This window comes from Vollenhovia emeryi, unplaced genomic scaffold (genome assembly GCF_000949405.1).
Source record: "Vollenhovia emeryi isolate VEMERY1.0 unplaced genomic scaffold, V.emery_V1.0 DF939337.1, whole genome shotgun sequence".
Classification (NCBI taxonomy): Eukaryota; Metazoa; Arthropoda; class Insecta; order Hymenoptera; family Formicidae; genus Vollenhovia; species Vollenhovia emeryi.
The window spans coordinates 56992-78062 of NW_011967029.1; the positions used below are offsets into that span (position 1 = coordinate 56992).

At 40.0% G+C, this 21071-nt stretch overlaps 1 protein-coding gene across 1 annotated transcript in view; it reads right to left on the reverse strand.

Moving 5' to 3' along the window:
* The window catches only part of LOC105558520, a gene marked incomplete at its 5' end in the record, with an annotated part of 79741 nt that overhangs the window by 44729 nt on the left and 13941 nt on the right, over positions 1 to 21071 (reverse strand). Inside the window, 2 exons of the mRNA XM_012006236.1 lie at positions 13775 to 13903; positions 17121 to 17223. Coding sequence (XP_011861626.1) covers positions 13775 to 13903; positions 17121 to 17223 — 232 coding nt within the window. The remainder of the gene's footprint in view (positions 1 to 13774; positions 13904 to 17120; positions 17224 to 21071) is intronic.

Consider the following 21071-nt stretch of genomic DNA (forward strand, 5'->3'; position numbering starts at 1 on the left):
CAAGAAAACACAAATTTTCCAACTGTGTAGCAAGGCCTAATGCCCAAAAAATGCCCAGTAATGCCCAGTAATGCCGCAAGTCTGTAACACCACAATGCCCTCGGCGGTTTCCCCCTCGTTATTTTCATACAGTGTAAATCTCTGTTCATTTATCAAAGGAAAAGAGATTTACATTGTATTTAGATTCACATTGCGCCGTCACGAAACAACGCAATCTCGGGTATTTCCGTTAAATTGCCTAGCAGGAGAGCCATTACTTTCCTAGTTTTATTTTCAACGATAAATTATTTAACAAACGTGTTTGTAAAAAATTGTTCCGAGGGTGAACGTGAAAAGAAGCCTTTGCGAGTTCAATAAAATACTTCTAAACAACGATAACCCCCTCCGCTGTCGATTGCGTAACGAAAATGTTGCGCAATTCGCTTTTACGAAGTCACGTGTTTTATGATTCAAAGCCATTTACATTTTCACGTGTATCAGTCTCAATAAATTGTTTGATATTGACACTCGAATTGCCTTTCTATAACAATCTATCTCTCCCGTAAATATCAATTGTTACGCAACGCGCAATTAAAAAAGTGTGGCTAACATCAATATCGCGAAATATTTCAAAATGTCCAAATAGCGAAAGCTGCTACGTAAAACGTTTCATAAAATTTATATATTAAAAATTCACCATCAGTTGCAGTGCGTTTTCATAGCACAATTCTTTCCGCGTTAAAATTTTCGTTTAATAATCATCTGAAGAAGAGAGGCATCGTTTCAAGATGTTCTGTGCATGATACGCGTAACATACGAAATACATAGATCCCAGACATTGTACGTTATTTTTGAATATTGAATCTAAAATACTACCGTTTTAACTATGTTTAAATACCGTTTTGAATAAAAAGAACTAACGCAGTAGGTTCGTTAAAAATTTATATTAAATTTTTTTAACGAATTAAATAGGTGACAAAACAATCTGCAATTTTAGCCTGAGTTCACTTTAAAATATTTTATGTTAAAGTTTCCTCGTAAAACAATTCGATGACGTAAAAAGTCATTGAGAATAAAGTCTCCGGTATTTGTTCGCTTGCGTAATACCTGCTGGCATGCACTACGCTTTTAAAAGTGCATTGGTGTTTGTATAATTACGAATCGTGTTTTAGACAGCCATTAACATTTAAGCTACTAATGAAACACTTACTATTTATTACAGTACAGCTAAATACAGCATAGCTAAATAGATTTTCTCGACAAGTAATAGCTTTAGCTACTTGTTTAATTACTGGTTTGATGCTTGTCCTCCTTATTTTCTGTAATCAGAAACTGACGAGAGATTCTGTCGGGAAGGTTAACACGATTCATGAGCAATTCTATTTTATATTTTAAATACTTGCTCATAAATACGTTTTCTTCAAGTGGCTTAAATCTTCTTTTTCTAACCACTCAACCACTTCCTCGTCCATTATTGGAGTCAGGATACGACACAGCGATTACAAACACTACTCGAAACGTGATGAAACAAGCATTGACACGTACCGAGACGCATATCGAAAGTTCCATCACCGAAGTTGTTGCGAATTAAAAATACATTCTTAATTTAAGAAGATATTCCAAAAAACATGATGTTAAGAAGGAAATATTCTTCCTCGTTAAGTAAATCGGTTACGAAGATTCTTAAAAGCATACATTTTAAGAATACAATTTTTTCGGTGTGCACCACCGCGGGTTACGAGTAAGACAGCCGAGGAAACGGATGACTTTCACCCGTAATAAGCTTGTATACATGCAAGTGTAGGCGTACGCGTTTACATCGCACCTGTACAAAGGATGATAATAACGACAATAAAAGTCAGATCGAAGAAAGGATCGTGTCGACTCCCCCACTAGGGAAATATCGACCAGAAATTGAGCAACGAGTCTGGAGCCGAGAGTTAAACTTCCGCGGGGCGGTCTGTACATCGACTTTAAAGCTCCCTTCGCAGGACTGGGGGCTCTTTGACGAAGACAAAGCGTCGGCTCGCGGCGCAACGTGGGAAAAGCTGACTCGCAAAAAGAATCCCGGCGGGCGCCCGGGCGCTGTCTTTGTCAGCGTACGACGATTTTTCTTGACGATCGACAGGAGGAGTCGCTGCTATTAACGACCCGCTGAACATCGCACGCCGGAGATTGAAGCTCGTAATGAACGAGCCGACGTCGCGACGGCGACTGCGACGGCGACGGCGCTCATAGGATCCATCGGGCATTTCCCGTTTTAATTGCAAGACCGTACCCGGCACTGTTTGCTTATAATTAACGATACGCCAAAGCACTTTGCGAATTAAAACTTTTACCATCGCCCTCTCTCCCGCGCCACGTCCCGCTTCTGTTTCTCTCGCTCTCTCGCTTCTTTTTCACGGATCTCGATTCACTTATCGTATACCCCTCCCATTCTCTTCACTTCCTCGCGCTCCTCAGCCGCGTAATCAGTTCTCGATACCATACGCGGATCCGAGAGCCGCGCGTACAGCGGAATCTATTTTTCAATTATTGGAAATTCCCGCGGGTCGAATCGACGGGGGAGGGGGGGGGGGGGGAAGAAAGCGGTGACAATGAAATTCTTGTCAGAATTAATCGATCTATCCAGAATGCGATGTGAAATTCAATCGTTTCCCTCGAACGGGAATCTATCTCATTCGTTGCGGCCCGATGACGGGTTCAACAATCCTCGTAAATATTTGTTTAGCTGTTCTATTTATCAAAATCGTACATTTCATACACATTCCGCCGTCCAAATTTTCCTATTCAGATTTCACGGTATTTGAACGAACGTCGTTTTCAATTCGGACATAAAGCAAGAGGAGAATATCCGTGAAAAAAGCAATCGCGGACAAGTTTGTTAAAGCGCAATATTGTGCGATTTCAGAAAATTTCGATAAATTCACGAGATACGATTTACAGATAACAGCGGAGCACTTGACGATTGTGAAGTCAAGTGCACGCGGAGAGCACTCGTAGTAATTCGCATCAAGCTGACATGGACTCGGCGTTTTAATAAAAGAAGACTGTATAGTTCAGAGCTCGCAGTGGAATAAGTTGCACGCACGCACCGATGCTGCACGCTCGTCCGCCCTCGCGAGAATTCCGATCTAAAATAGAAAAGTTTCATCCGCCGGAAGATGATTTAGACTCACGCGCGGAGTTACAAATTGAAATCGCCCAAAGGTCCTTGCCTTTGGACAGCCACGCTCCTGGCGATAAAAAGACCCACGAGCAGGAAGATCCGCGGGAAACGACGTGGCACACGTACGAGGGACAGGAAGGACACGGACTTAGTCAGACGGGAATCGTCAAAGCATATCGACTGCGCGACCAACGTCCAAATTTTGAATTAAACATGAGAAAGCAGCGGTCGCACGGTGGTAGCGCAGCCGGACACACACGGCGGGACGCTCGGGGCAAATGGGACGCGTTTCTACTTCATGTAAAATTCCGTTCTTGGTTACCGCGGCTGCAAACCAAATCCGATCCCATCGCCGGGAACGGCTATCGATAACAGCTTATGCAGACTCAAGAATCGACGTAAGCGTCAGCGGCTTGTCCACCCCGCCCAGGCGAGAGCTTTCTGGGAAAAACGGAGAGGCCACTGTCGAAAAATTAATCGGTGAAAAATCGTTGATTACCAGTGTACAAGTGCGAGGTGCACGTTAAAAGAAAAAGTACACGTAATTATATCACGGAAAAAAAAAGATTAGCTGCCATAGCTAAAACGTAGTAAAATAGGGACAACTAATATTTTTAGTTGTGATAGCTAAATATTTTGCTACTGTGCCTATTGTATTAGGTGCGACAGCAAACCGTTTGCTGTCGCACCTAATACAATAGGCACAGTAGCAAAATATTTAGCTATCACAACTAAAAATATTAGTTGTCCCTATTTTACTACGTTTTAGCTATGGCAGCTAATCTTTTTTTTCCGTGATGAGGTACGCAAAGATCCACCAAAATAGAAAGGAAGATAGTTTTCCCGGTACATTAGCACGAGGTACAAGATATACGAGGTAATAATGAATGTATGACGATCAGTTGGAGGTACCACTCGAGGAACCGTCTATAAATTCGCGGTACACTTTTTAGGAGGTACGTACCTCCTAAAGTAGTACGAGGTACAGTGTACCTCGAAACGCCTGTCTCCATGCCAACGGGAGATAGCTTTTGCTATTATCTTCCTTCGTCGTGTCATACTTGCGTGATCGCGTCGGCCAAAGACACGAGGTGCATATATTACATACATTATGGACGCGCATTGTAATATAGATATTCGAGGCATTTTTCGTGGCCGGTGCCAAGAATTAAACTGCGAATGTACAGAGTACATTCGCAAATTACATAACGTGGATCAATCTTCCGTTTTATGTCTACACAGCTGAAAAATTTGTGTTAAATTTAACAGATATCACATGGACCCAAACGGTCCACACACATTTTTTGTGTTAATTTAACATAATATGGATATGTTCAATGATCACACCAATATCCTGTTAATATTTTTACACAAAATAAACGCCAATCTCAAAATAATTTGAAATAAATTTTGTGTAAAATTAACATATATTTAGTGACAAGATGAATTTTTAAAAATATAATTTTTACATTACACAGATGTAATAAGTGAAATGACGATTCGAAATCACTCTCACTTATGTTATATCGAATAAAATCAACATTTTATTCTTTAAATTCTAACAGATAAATTTTGTTACTAATAATATAGAACATATGTATTGCGTAAGATTAAAAAATAAGTACGTATTGTGTTGTTTTAACATTTCTTTTCCGGTACTTTAATAATTTTACATTTGAGGTCAATTAACACAAGAACAATATGTTAAATGAACACATGAATGTGTTAAACATTTAACACAAAATTTTTAACCGGCATTTTTTTAAACAAGAAAACACAAATTTTCCAACGGTGTATATTGTGGGCATCCACCAGCAAGACATGTTTCTGTGACATGTTCTCCTCAAACTAAGACTCCTAATTTCGAGGTACTATCTTCCCTCCTATTTTGGTTGATCTTTATGCACCTCATAATTACGTATATTTTTTATTTTAATTTTTTGGCGGTACACGCTTAAGAGCGTACCGCTCCGAACGTCGAGGCTCGCGAACACGAAACTCGACGATTAGACAGAAATTCGCGATTGCGGGATTAGCGAATAATTATTCGTTAACAAAAGTCGCCCGAAGAAGACACGAAGAGAAGACCTGCTCTCTCTCTCTCTCTCTCTCTCTCTCTCTCTCTCTCTCTCTCCCCTCCCCCCCCTCCTCTCTCTCTCTCGCTCTCTCGCTCTCTCTCACCTCACTAATTACGACAAAGGCAAACGAGCGACGGAAGCTGAGGCTCTCGTCTCGCAAATAGAACAAGTGGCCGCCGTGCCTTTGAATGCGCGCTGCAAATTGCAGCCATCGAGTCGCACGCTTCTTGCCGAAGGAAAGAAGACCACCACGGTACAATCCGATTCCGAGCTAGATTGAAGCCGGCGACGTTATATGAGTTGTACCGAAAGCCCTCAATCTTAATGACAGCTTCTTTAACCAATTCGTCGTCGACCTTTTTCTCACCTGAAAACGCCACGATACCAATAGCCTCTGTGTTAGAACTAATTGAAAATGGAGGGCCTTTCGCAAGCGCCGAGAAATACAATTCAATCTATTGTTCACCGCAAAGTCTTATTGCTCCCTCCGTGGGTGACTTATCTATTTCCTTCGAGGAAAATTTTATTTTGAGATTTAATTGTTAAAGTGAAAGTTCTACGACTATCGAACGAAGACCTACCTGGATTTTCCTTAATTTATCCTTTCCCCGAGAAAAAATTTATTTCAAAAGTTGAAAGAGTTCGTTATTAAAAATAAAATGATTCCACTGAAGTAGACAGTAGGCTAATTTTTATACAAAAAGGTGGTTTTCCCTCAAACAGATTCACTGCATAAATTTTTGCCAAATACCGTATTATTAGAGACAATAGTACAGAGAAAATGATTTTATTGAAAATACAGTAATGGACCAATTATTTTTATGAAAAATTCGAGGACGTATTGTTTCTCTGGAGTATTTTTTTCATTGAAAAAAAAAACTTGGACGAATAATCATATTATTATATTGACGGAGTAGAGAGCATTGAATCCTCGCGGTTGGGCGATAACAAAAAAGGGCGAAAAAGTTCCCTATCTATTTTTTCACAGGAGATATTCCCCGCTCGACACGATCTTTCATTTGGCAATTTCGTGTTTGAGAGGTCGAGGTTTAAATGAAATCGCACGATAACGTGTAGTTAGAATCAAATCGCGAGCGCGGCAACATAATTGGGGAAGCGGCACAATGGCGCAGAAGAGTTCGTTAGGGAGTTACAGGTTAACGACGGCTCCTTGTCAATAGTGTTCCCACGCAATCTCTCGCAAGGTACTCGGAAGTTGCTCGCGAAGTTGCCACGAGAACTCATCGGAGGCAAGCTTCTGCAATTCGCTGGAAATAAATTTTGATTTCGCAGCTTCTCGGAACGTGATAAACACGCGGTGACCTCGCGCGAGCAAACTAAATAGACCGAAGACACACAAGAATTACCGGAGACACTTTAAGATGCGAGCTCGCGAGCAAATAATATTACTAAGACTGCGTTTCCGCGATAGTATGCAAATATTATGCGAAGACATAATTCCGGGGAACATTAGTGCTGATAATATTTCGCGAGCTGCCTCGCCGCGACCCGAAATGCAAAACGACGGGGTCCTTCCGTTGCGAGGTAACTTCAGATAGTGGGAATCGTGCAGAATTCGTACAATACGCGGGAAGAAACGCGCCGGCAGGAATTTCCGATGCGTCGCCAAGTGCCGATAACATTTTCGGATAATTGAAATCGGTATCTATTTCCTCGGATAAAAGTTTCGGAGTTGCCGCGCGCGAGTCATCCCGCGTAAAATACACCCACCGCATATTAAGAAAGTATTGCGGCGAGAAGTTTCTTTATCGGGGAGGGGGTGGGTAGGACCTATATCAAACTTTATCGAGAGTATAAAACTCGAAAGCGAAAACCTCCTTTCCTATCAAATTTTTAACCGTCTCTAACATGTTTTTAAATATGCAACTGCGCCGCTGCAAAACATGTTGTATATTTCACGGACGGAAAATACAGCGCGTAATATTTTATGCATGCCCTCGTACAGGATCCCTTTGATCCCAAAATTTAATACGTCGTTGTTCTATCCTATTTTATCCAATTGCATTATACTACGTTACGCCATATCCTACATTATGGTAATGCATAATACGGGAAAGGAGGCTTCCGTGAGAAAGAATGCAAATGTAATGCCGAAGGAAGACACCGCGCTAAAGACAAACGAGAATGTATCGGGCGAGGGATCGTTCAGGATGGTAATTTTGCGAAATTGCGTAACATTCTCGTTTTGTATGTCGGACATAATCTTTTACTGTGCGTGACAAATTTCCGGAAAGCACAACCGTGTCGAGAGAAAAAAAAGGGGTGGTAGTCGGGACGCTTCTTATCCCGCCGGCTCGTGCAAATTTAAACAGGGAAGAAACCTTCCGTCAGGCTTCGACTCCCTGCGACTCAACCTCCACTCTTTCTCTCTGTCTCTCTACCTTTCTTCACGTCTTCCCCTTTCCAAGTTTTTATCCCCCAGGGGGAAGTATTAGACGTCTGCAGAGTTCTTATACGTGTCGTTAACTCCCATTCGACGTTTGACGTACCGAAAGCGAAAAGCAAATACGATACCGGGGTGGCGTTGTTAATAAAATGAAATCGTGTAGGATTACACGAAGTTATGGAAATTAATTTATTTGCCTGATAAAACTGAAGATGACAAATGTTACTTTCGCATTTATTTCACGTCGTGAGAACAACGCTCCCTTATTTATTCCTATCAGGAATTGAACAAATTTCTACGCGCTAAAAGTTCACCCTTTGAGCACACATTTTTCTATTGAACCATTTTTTGCGAAACTTTGTATACAAGACCACGATTAAGCAGTTGATCGACCATGACTGGCGAGGTGTTTTTAACACAGAAAATTTATTGCGAAAAATATCTCAGCCAGGATTTGAATCTGGACCTCACTTCACTCTAAGCGGGGGTCTCAACTAATTCGACCACCGAGGCATATTTTGTTTTTTTATTACTACGATACCCAAAATATGCCAAAAAAAGCACGACCTAAATGTGTTAACTACAATAGAAATTAAATGGCCAAAAAGTAAAGAAGTTGAGGTGGTAACGTGGGTTACCACCATGCTTCAAAGGGATAATCAGTGCATTATCACTGAAAACAGTTATAAAAGAGACCCGTATTATGAGGCAGAATATTCTGCTAAACTTGGTTCCACCACAAACTTATTACTCTTGGTGTGAAAACTATCCCTTTCTAAAAAAGAGATGTTACTGTTGAATGTTCTTAATATCAAACAGTTAAAGCCTCTTTTCCGGCGATGCCGATTGGTTTTCTCGAAGCGCCATATGCATCACTTCTCTTTTAGATTTGTAGTAAATAAAGATTTGCTATTTAGAAATATACATTTGTATACACCAACTATTGAGGTAAAATCTCTAATCTTAGTAATTAGAATTTAAGTAACAACGATTTTTGTTCCGAAACATTTTCTCGATTGAACAGAATTAATCGTTAATTTAATCAATGCCAATAAGTTCGCAGAACGATACGCAGAAACGTAGTAACAGTCACGGAACAAAGTAATATAAATTAAGAATTTTCAATTTCGTAGGCGGGACAACGAATTCTCAACGTTTTTTTGTTGTTTTTCACTCGGCGCGGTATCGTACGACGTTACGCAGGCCAATGTTTACCTGAAGGTCGGTGCGCTCTCACTCGCTCGCCGAACGTCGAGCCGGCAGGCAGTGGCGAGAGTCGCTCCGTGTGTGTTATTACTTTTGCTTTATCGGTTTCCAAGACTCGATCGCGACGAATTAAGGGATAAAACGCTATTGATTTGAACACCTTTATCAGTAACAAGTAACGTTCCTCGATTAATTATTAACTTTCTACAACTTGTAATGAGAAACGAATTGCATGTCGAGGCGACGGCTGTTTATCAACGTATACATAGATATTTCACGAGACTAACTCATCTAAAATATTAATGTAAACCGTGGTACTTTGTCGCGATTACATCTCGTTTACGTACCGCGCTTTTAATTATCTATCGATTTCGTGTAATCTGTTTAATTTTCGGGAAAAGAGAAATTTGTACGACTCCGGCATTCGCGCTGTAATTCGCTCTGTCGTTCTTCGCAACTCGAACGGGCAGGGAGTAAAAAAGTCGCTTATCGCACGTCGTTACATTATAGAAATGTAATCGAAAATTATCTCGATTAACTGTTGCAATTAATAACAACTATTTATCGCTGGAGATTTCGCTCACATAATTTATTTTGAGGATTAGATTGAATGACAAAGATTGTAAAATAACGTTTCGTTGCGGATTAATAACTACTTCTTTACCGCAGATTATGTTTCCGATGCTCGCGTTGGGTTTTATATCGCCAATTCAAAAGTGATTTATCCATTATCCTATTCTTCCGAGTCAAGCATACAAGTTGTTAGTTTGAGTAATTTGTGTGATAGAGAGTCACGCGATATTTGTTAATAATATTTCGTGCGTTTCGCGGTATTTCACGTCGCGTACGGGAGTGCCCGAAATTTCGCGCGATCAATGATTTTCGCGAGTGTTGTGTGAGTGCAATAAGGAAATCTGAGAGGAGGAGGAGGCCCAGAAGGCATCGGGCAACGGCAGAGAAATCGTGAGGTAAGTGTCTTACATTTTGATGTTATATGCTACTTGTGCAAGATAAAACATCTGTTGTGTTTTTATTTTATTTATTCAAATAAATTTATTCAAATGATTCGAATAAGCGTTAGAGACAAAACCATACGTATAAAATTTTCTGAGTTTATCTTTAAAAGGAAGACTTTTTCAGTATTCTATATAATTATTTTAATAAATATCTATTTTTAAAGATATAAAATATAAAGTATATTTCATACAAATAATTTCAATTTTACATGATTAGTCTATAATAATCATATGCATATTTGTATTTTTACAGTTAAACATATACAGGGTGTCTGATGCAAAAGTAGCCAACTTGAAAATAGTGGTAGATTGGGTTAAACTAAAGAGAAATATCATGTGCCGCGGTACAAATGTAACAATAGTTATCGAGTAATTAATTTACACGTTTGAGCGAATGAGGATGCAGGAGACGGTAGGCCGGACTCGGAAGGCATTTAAGAAAATCGATCGATGAGCCGGAGGTGGAGCGACGCGCGAGATACACCGTGGTTGGAAAAAACCTAGGCGCGGCGGGTAGCGCGGCGCGGGCGGCGAGCACGGCAGCGAGCGCGAGCGACGGGCGACCCGAAACATAAACATAGTATCTCGCGCGTCGCTCCACGATCCTCCCGCTCATCGATCAATTTTCTTAAATGCCTTCCGAGTCCGGCCTACCGTATTCTGCATCCTCATTCGCTCAGACGTGTAAATTAATTACTCGATAACTATTGTTACATTTGTACCGCGGCACATGATATTTCTCCTTAGTTTAACCCAATCTACCACTATTTTCAAGTTGGCTACTTTTGCATCAGACACCCTGTATACATACCTAGTTAACGATGTACAACTCTGCTGTTGCGAATCGTCTCAGTGAGTGATAAATTACTATTTATTTTAAATTGACGTTACGCATACAATTACTTCTTTGCATCTATACAAATTCTTAAAAATACACAATGCTCAACTACAAACTGCGCGCGCGAAGCGCGCGTTTTGTCATTTCTAGTTTAGTAAGAAATTCATTGTTTGATCGTGCGTGTAGTCGTACATTTAACTAAAATATTTTCTATCAGACGTGTCTTGATATAATCGTAGCATTTTCCTCAGCGCGTTAGACATATTATTTATTTTTAGTTTTACGAACGTTGACTTTTCATTGACATTTTTCATATTTAATTATTAGTGTAATACTGTTAAAAATCTTAGAAATATATTTCTTTTTGCTACTAATTGATCATTTTAAGTAGCCGCGTTAAAATGTTTTTTGTGCAAATTGACAAGCTATTTTGATTAGATGCGCATCGAGTATAAGACAAAACTACCGCACTGCAGCAGTCTAGTTCTGCAAAACGGATGGAAACAGCGTGATACAAAATTTGTTGCAAAAATTCAATCAAAGAAACAATTTCTTCGTTCAGTCGATGTCGCCTGTGCAATTAGTCAGAAAAATGAATATGTAAAAGTCATAAATTTTAAAAGCCGCCAGCAGGATATAAAATACTTTGTTTCACAAAAACGTGGCATTTTATATATCAACAAAAACACACATCTACCGGCGATTAATTCGTTCTAACGGACAATGGAAAAAGTACCAATTTGTAAACTATTTTGAAGCAGCAACGCTTCAACAAAGACTCCCCAATTGTAATCATAATTACACCCTTAAGCGTTCACCAACGCGATTAGTTTTATATGCAACTGTACACATATCGAGGAATAATAATTAGCAATCAGTTAACTCCTTCGTGGCGAGAAAGATACTGATGCGACAATACGCTTCTTATACGTTTCAAGAGAGATTTGCGCTTGCAATTCCTGGACCAGCAGTGAATTAAGTGCATTTTAATAACGGCCGTCTGAAAGCGTAAAGACACGCGTCTTTGAAAATGCGATGACGGCGACAGTGTTTTCAATTTCGCGCTCGAGCGACTTTATTCTCCGGGGAAGAGCGTTCGATCTCGCGCTCCCCCAAAGGGAACTTGCGAGGTCCATTTGACGCATCGTTTGACAAAGAGATAGAAAAAGTTCTCCCGGTTTTCTATAGGAACGTCGCCATCGTCGCAATTAATTATTTATCTGAGCGCAGCTATCAGCGAAGCTCCAAAGTCGAGGAGAGCTGCTCTCTCTCAGGCTGGGCGAAATTAACGCGCATTTCCATCGCGCGATACCCGACCTCTTTCGATCCTCTAATCGGGACGAGTGCGCAGCGGAGATAACGTTTCCGTAAAACTTGGCAAAACAAACTGTTCTAAACGGGGAGGAAGTTACGCTGTTTCCTTTCGCCGTTTCTTTCGGCGCGCGCGGAAGCCGCGCAAATCCAAACGGAAGATCGAATTTCGAGCGAGAATTATTCGATACGATAATCCTTCCCTCCATTACGATTCTATCGCAGCGCACGCTTCGGGGGAGGGAGGGGGGGGGGAGAAAAAGCCCTCTGCGCGATATATATCGACGCAAAAGGATTACATTGCAAAATGAAATTCTCAATTCCGCTCGGGGAATTTTCTTTTCACGGGGAAGCCCCGCGTTTAAAGTTTGCGGGGCTGGTGCACGAGCTGATAATGCCCGTTTGACGTGGCTTGCGAAATATAAACACGAGTTGCGGCGCGTTTCCCGGGCGCAATGTTACCTCCAGAACTAATTTTTCCTGAAACTTCCACCCGTCGTATTAAACAGAGGCGCGCGCGCAATGCGGCTTTTCCAAATGAAGTTTCCGGAACTGTTCAAGAAACCGTCCACAGTCCGCATAAGGATCACGTCTTGTTCTTACCGCTCCACTTCACGCTAATATTAATAATCCCGCGTCTATGGCGTCTACCCGGAATACCATCCAGAAGAGCGCTGTTAAAGTTTCGGCCGTTCTCAAAGCGAAAGTTGAAAAATCCCTTACACTCGGCAAGATTCGTAGAAATATATGCATACGTAATATTTATTTATTATCCATATTTGTTTTTATTTAAATATCTCGAATTTTGTTCGTTTAGAGTCTTATCGTCCTACGCCCGTTTCTACCAGTGCAGATCAACTTTGATCCCGGTTTAACTTACTTTTCATTTTTTTCCAGTTTCGGGAATTGAAAAAAAGATGAAAAGTAAGTTAAACCGGGATCAAAGTTAACTTGTATTGGTAGAAATGGGCATTAGATGTACAAACATGTCGAGGGCTAAACCGCTGACCAAAATCGTGTACATACACCAATGCCTACTAACGCCCAGATTACTTTTTCTTGTTTTAGCTTTTTAGATTCTTTGTAATCCCGGATTCACAAGTCGGTGAAGAATCCGGCGAATATTGAAATCAAGTTGAGATCATGTGCAAATCAAAAACAAGTATTTCACATAATATCTGGAAAATATTCTGTAGATGTCCACGATCTAGTCATATTAAAGTCAAATCAACAAAATCGTCAATAATTGGTCGACACTGATATATCTTCTATGCATCGAATTGTTAAGTGCACGTCTAATAGATATCGACAAAGTATCATGCGGATCTTTTTACGAAATCAATGAAGAATTTAGTCGTCATCTAATCAAATGGTCCGAAAAATCGTGACCGATGTCATCGACTTGTGAACCTGGGATGCCCCAACAAGGCCAAATAACACCCACCAATGCCCAAAAAATGCTTAGGCCCGGCTTCACCAACGTTGGTTAACTTTAAGCTTAGCTTAATTCGTTCTTTGTCTCTTTCCAACCGGGCCTTAGTAATGTCCTCAGTGGTTTACCCCTCGAAACATGCATGAAAAAAACACGAAATTTGTGATCAATAGATAAAAGAAACATTGCAAAATTCAGAAGAGTAAGATTCTTCGTATATAGATTTCGGAGTAACTTCCAGCCGGACGGATTTGGATGTCGAGGGAACTTGGTATTTTAATCGAGGGTTTGACGAAGTAACGAATCCGCGAGATTAAACGAATAACGAAGTCACTTACTTTGACTCGTCCTGATCGTCGTCGTCGTCCTCGGAATCAAAGAAGGCGTCGTCGTCGTCGGAGTCGACTGATGTTTCGGCCCTCATCCGTCGCTGTTGAACCACGCGAGATTTCGGAATCACTATGTCCCTGAAAACACATTTGTACAACATACGATTAGTATTCACCGCATTTAATTCGACGTAGAAAAAAAACCGAATTAGTTTAAAACGAGCAATTCCGCTTTATTGTTTCGCAAACCTCATTCGTTTTCCGGTGCATCGCTTTCATTTTTTAATCGTTGAAAAACTATAGTAAGATATCGTCGAACACGAGGCAACCGTGTCGTGGACAATTAGTAATGAATGCCCTTGCGTCTGTCCAGCGTGAAAGTCTTGCAATAATTAATGAAACAATAAAACAAGTTTTTTTTTCTCCGCACAAGAAGTAAAACACGAGCTCGATGGTCCAACTTCAAATCCTAATTGTTCTATCTCGGGCCTTGGGAACTTTTGCAAGAGCAATTCAGACGCGCGCGATTTGCATAGAACCTACTTTATTCGATGAATTAATGCTCGTTATGAAGTTTCGTGTCCTACAACCCTGCCGAGGCACTGGAGATACCACGCCCTAGGAATTACAGACGCGAAGCGTGAATTAGCTTTGCGCGGGGCAAAAATTAAACGGCCATTATTCGAACTACGTTACCGAGCTAAACTCCCGGTATTTAAGCGGCGCGCCATTCTAAAATCGAGAGTTTCGAGCCGGCGACGCTCGTCAGGTTGACGTAGCGCCCGCTTTAGCACAATCAAATGAAATGCATCCGGGAATTTAGTGCTTTTCCGTTCTTGATTCGTCGCTGAAGAGATTGCGTCAACTCGGTAGATACCAGTTTCTTGTTTCATCGCCGTGTTATTATTTTATCTGCCCGCGGCTGCGAGACGTTGTAATTGCATTTACGGCGGCGAGTCTGTTATCAAAAGCAATCCTTCGTGATTATTTAACGTGGCGGTCACTATACCTTTGCGCCTTGAGAAAGTCTAGTGCTTTCGTAGGCAAAGGAAATTCAGCGATGTCGAATTTCAAAGTTTCCAGAATTACGCTAACCACAATATTTCTTATTTAAATACTAACATAAACATTTTCAAATGTGTTATTTAAGAAATGTATTTCGTGCAAGACAAAATTGGAAAATTATCATCGACAACTACGTTCGCGTGCGCAAAAACTTGGAATAAAATTCATTGACGAGTTCAATGCATAACTTGAGGATTCTTCAAATTATTTTGTTACAGCATGCACTTTCAATAATATTCTCGTCGTTGTAGGCTCACTTAAAAGATTATTAAGGCCCAGTTCGAGTGGCCAGTTGCTTAACCAGTTGTTAAGTAGTGAAGTCAATCACTGAAACGAAATTCGGTAAGCTATTTACAAGGTTAGATTTTGACAAGTTGCATCTTCGAAAATAAGCTTAAAAAAATATATATATAACCTTGTAAATAGCTTACCGTATTTTGTCTCAGTGGCTGGCATCACTACTTAACAACTATAGTTAATCTAACTGGCCACTTCCGAACTGGGCCTAAATTATTTAATTACATGAACAGTGATGGACAGAATGGTCGCGACACTTTTTTCAATGAGTTTAGGAAACGCGCATTTAGATTCAGATTTACGTTCCAAGACATTTTCTCCGAGGAAAATTTTACTTGCGAAATAGATCGAAAACGCTCGAAATGGCTTCGGAATGGCCGATCGGGTAAAATATTCCCCGGAGAAGATTTTCTCCATCATCCTCTCCGCTCACTAAAAGTCAATCAGTGGCTTCTCATTGAAAACAGTGAACAGCCACTGATTTAGTTATAAGTGTACCACCGCGAGTTTCAGTAGCACACTTATAATTGCAAATTAGTTAGACTGTTCACTGTTTTCAGTGATAATCCACCGATTTACTTTCAGAGAGTGAGTCCACTGTGTCCTCGTATAGCTGGCAAATTGTTTAGGCATGAAACCCCGACATGTCGAGAGTCCGATCGAACGCGGAAGCGGGATCGACACACGAAAGTGAAACCCGCTCCGATCAACTAGCCGCGCATGGCCGGCGGAATTAATACCGAACAGGGGCATCGATTTATCAAGGCGAGCCCATCGGGCTGCTTAGCCGTTAATGACGCATTAAGGTCATTTAATGTCGTACGGGTGCTTCAAGATGAATACCGCCGATCGAGCTATCTGTATACGCGGGACGTGTATGCGCGCATACATCGTCCGTGGAAATGTCCAATTACAGTTAATTGGCAATAAGCACCGCGCGGGGAATCAATGATCACCGGGACGGCTTCAGTCGATCGGCGGTTTAATGCCGTTTCGCGGCGATACGATATCGTCGTTAATATCGGCGCTGCTTAATGCCAACATCGGCGACGTACAAACGCCAAGAATTTCGGCGATTCGGCCCCGCGAGATTGGCGATGGGGCGCAAGTGAGGGAGGGTATTTTTTAAAGGTCGCGAGTGGAGCATCGATCGACAATTGGCGCGTTATTGTTGTTTGGAACGAGCAAGTTTGGCCCCGCGTAACGTGGATCTTCCTCCAAGAAAGATCGGTTGCCAAATAACCACCGAAGATTTAGATAAAGACTTGAGTTTAGCACATAAAATGATACGCCAAAGCTTCGCGACGCAATATGAGAAATCATGTTAAACAGCGCATGCGATGTTTGAATTTTACAACAGATCGTTTTATCTTTGTTAGATTGCCTCGTGTTACAGATGCTTAAGATAATTTAATAAAGATGGAAATGCCAATAATTTGCTTTCACAATATTGACTACGCATCAATACTTTATCTTTAATATTTAATTAAGTCGGATAATAATCTAATAAGTACGCTACACAATAAAAAATATCGATGATGGAGGAGGATTAAATCAATAATTTCTCAAGTAACATCTCTGAAATATATAATACAATATTCTCATGTTAATATAATACAACGTTAATTATTCCAGTTGCTTTTTTGTAACTTCCTTGTTAAAAGATTTCAAAGATTTCACCACCAGCGGTACTGATGTTGTACTGAACCGAGAGATCTTTGTTCTTAATTATATATTGTACAATATTTAGTTTTTCGTGCAGAAATGTTGTAGCTCATTAGATTTTAACATCCGCAGTAAGCGGACCTCTCATCTTAAAACATTATTTTACTCATAAAATTTATGCACTTCGAAAGCTACAACGAATAAAATGTCTCTTGTTCGGAAATTACGTGAAAATTTCGAAAACTAATGGAGGGACTTTTTACTTTTATTATCTACCGTCGCGCCAATTTAACTCGAGATTATGCGAATGAATAAACTCGATATTTACCCTGATTTGTGGAGCTCCTTCTTCGAGACGCAGACAGCCGTGAACGTGTCCTCCAAAAGACAGAGTTCCTTCTTTTTGCAGTTGAGTGGGCGACAAAGCTCGCCTGAAACAAACAAAAATAAATCGGTTTTAAACTCTGGCATTACAGCGATATACTATATACTTCATCCATTATTCATTATTCTATATAGAAGTAAAAGCATAAAATGTATGCACTTCGAAATCTACAACAAATAAAATGTCTCTTATGCTGAAATTATTTGAAAATTTAGAGAACTAACAGAGGGACATTTCACATTCATTATCTACCGTTGCCCCAATTTAACAGTTACAGAAGTAAGATTCGCTTTGCGATGCCAGAAGCAATTCGCGATAAAATCAATGTTGCTTCATCGTGTCTTGGTTTTGTCGGATAATGCTTTCTTCTTAAAACATGAGATCACTTTCGTCTTTCTTCTATTCGTTATTCTTTTTTAGCACAATTTAAATGGTATTCATCATAATAAATGTCTGAGAGATTCACTTATAGGAATAATTCAAATTTAAATACTTCGGATGGATTTCTGTAAGATATTACATAAATTTTTTATAATATTTTTGTATATCGATAATTTTCGGAGAAACTTTAAGACCACCTCTTAATATTATATTTAACTTAAAATAATCCAAATCAATGCATTGTTATCCTATTCGAGTTACTAGCGTTATGAATGCAAGAGTTAATTACATCAATGATCTTTGCGGCGATCTTCCTGCAGTGATAAATCAAAAGAGTGTTTTACCTCGGAGAAGAAACAGTAAACAAACGTCGCCGCGTTTCACAATTATTTCTCTGAGCTGAACGAGCGCGATGATAATTCGTCGTTTCAGTCATTCGCGTGCAATAAAGGAAAGTCGCGATAACGATGAGATCGATCGGTATCGCCGCGTTAATCAGACGGATTTTTCCATCCGCGAGGCCGAAATGAGATGCACGGACCCGCCGTGAATGTACGTCCGCCATGCGCGCTCCGAGCCAGGCGAATTTTCATTCGCCTGGAAATCGCCGACAAGCGATATTGGTCGTTCGAGGGAAGCATACTTCCACATCTACTGCATCCAATCGGAATGCCGAATCGGATCTTCCTCTTCTCCATTAACCGGCACCGAACCAAGCGCATCGCCGATGTTTTCTCTTCGCCTGCTGTCCTCGCAATCAATAACGGTACCCCACTTCAACCTACGGCTCTTTAACGTATGGCAACCGAAAAAGCAGCGCGCTGACGTAGAGCCACAGCTTGCAGGACCGCGTGTACTGCACCTGATAACGTACTTCCTACCTCTAAAAGATTCAACGTCCTTTTCAGAAAGTATGACATACTTTAATAGTTTTATTCGCAAACATTACGCACATCTGTATGATTTTTAATATATGTGACTGTATAAATATAGCCGCATATTCATTAATTTTTTTTCAAATTAATCGACAATGACTTAAATTATTATAAAAACTTATTTAATTAAAGACGAATTGTAATGATTTTTTTCACTGCAAATTGTACATATTTATACACATATGTATATCTAAATAATTAATAAATTGGTATTCATATACTCTAAATCTCCATTATACAGGGTGTCATGTAATACCCGCCTCACCTCTTATTTACGGATAGAGCGGATTAAACTGAGTCAAAAAGTTCTCTACCATTTTGCAATTTTCGCAAAAGTTAACGAGTTACTAATTATTAAAAATTGTTGTCTTAGCGACCGTCCCGCGATTGGCATTGCTAGGCGCGCGGAGAGTCGTTTATGACACACGGCAACGGCTTTTACAGTAAACAACTCCCCGCGTGCCTATAGCAACGCCAATCGCGGGACGGCCGCATCTCGCCGGGCTAAGACAACAATTTTTAATAATTAATAACTTGGTAACTATTGCGAAAATTGCAAAATGGTAGAGGATTTTTCGACTCATTGTCAGTCTAGTTTGTTCTATGCAAAAATAAGAGGTGAGGCGGATATTACATAACACTCCGCATATACAGTACCTGAATGGCTTCTTTTGGAAGTCATAAATATTTTAGAATAAAAAAAGCTATCATTTTAAGACAACTGTGCGTGTAACCTTAAAAGTTTGGAATATTTATAAATACATAATTCTCCCATGGTTGTAAACTATTTGACGTTTTACTTAAGCTTGACAGAAAGAACAGCTAATTAACTAATGATTTAATGTAGAAATTGCTTGTGATAACAAATAAGGTATGCTCTGCTTACGCAATTAGATGATTAATTCCTACTTGACATTTCTATACGCGTGTTGCTTGCTTTCACTTGAAAATGCACAAGAAAGTCATTGCAATTTGGAAAATGCGCGACAACGGAAATAAGAAATAAATGAGCATTTGACGACAAAAGCGAGCTTTCGCATAAAGCATAAAACTGGCTAATGTCCAGCTAAAGTTGCCAGCGTTTTTGCGCCGCACTATAATACAATATTGTAAAGAATTGTAGAGACAGAATTTCGTTAGAGAGAGTTACGTCGTAATGAGTTTGTGAAAATCCGACACGTAACGTACATTATATTGCAAATTCTAATATTAAATTTTTTTTTAAGAAGCACAATTATATATTCTTTTGCAGAAAATAAAAGGTAACAAGCTCTATACACGTACAAGATAATATAACATTATTTGAACAAAAACTAATATGCCTTTTAACGATGTAATAAATTGACCTCACTCGCATTAAGTTGGCGTATCAGACATACGATAATTAATTTAATTTGACACACTGTAGTGAAATTTTGCTAGAAATATGATAATTACAATTCAGCGGTGGTAACAGATACGATAGTTACATTATCGTTATTATTGCTAAAATAATCGCGTGATTCAAACTAACTAAACTGTGCGTGTGCGTGGTTACCAAATGGAAATAACTCTTTGGTGCAATCAGTTTAGCCACTTTGCTTTTATGTAATTAATTGTAAGTTCATTTGCGAGCTTATTATTATATTACTTATATTATTACATCGCTATGACGTAAACAACATTACGAATACCATTACGAACTCATGAAAGTTTGTTTGCAATATTCACTTCCGTACGACAATGATGAATATCTACGAAGATCTTCGCGCGCGCAGCGGTCTTCAAAATCTTATTTAAGGGGATGCTGCAGTGATTCTGCACCTTTTGCACCTTATACATCTTATTCGAGTGAATAGACTTTTTGTTAGACTTCTAAACTTCATTTCAATGATACCACGCTGTTCTCTGATTTCGTTCGAATAGTGGAACACCGTCGGTCTGTACACAAAAGCCACGTACTTTGTATATTTCACAAATTCCTGTGGTTTTCCTGAATTCAGTTCTAGGAGCAGAAGGTGCAAAAAAATGCAGAATCATTCCAGCAAAGGTAATACCCGCCTCACCTCTTACTTTGGGATAGGGCGAATTAGACTGAGTCAAAAAATCCTCTACCATTTTGCAACTTTCAAAAAATAGTTAACGTATTATTAATTATTAAAAACCGCTGTCTTAACTCGGCCTATCGCCCAATGCAAACGCACGGCGAGATGCGGCTGTCCCACGATTGGCGTTGCTAGGCGCGCGGCGAGTTGTTTACTGTAAAAGCCGTTGCCGTGTGTCATAAACGACTCTCCGCGCGCCTAGCAATGCCAATCGTGGCACGGCCGCTAAGACAGCGATTTTTAATTATTAATAACTCGCTAACTATTACGAAAATTGCAAAATGGTAGAGGACTTTTCGACTCATTGTCAGTCTAGTCCGCCCTATCCGAAAATAAGAGGTAAGGCGCGTATTACATAACACCCTGTTTAGCGTACGTTTTCAATTTTACGTATTTTTATTAAAAAGACGTAATGTTCCAAACTATATTTAAAAAAATTTACTATATACGTATATACACAGACGCGCGAGTACAGATTTACACAAAGCCATTGG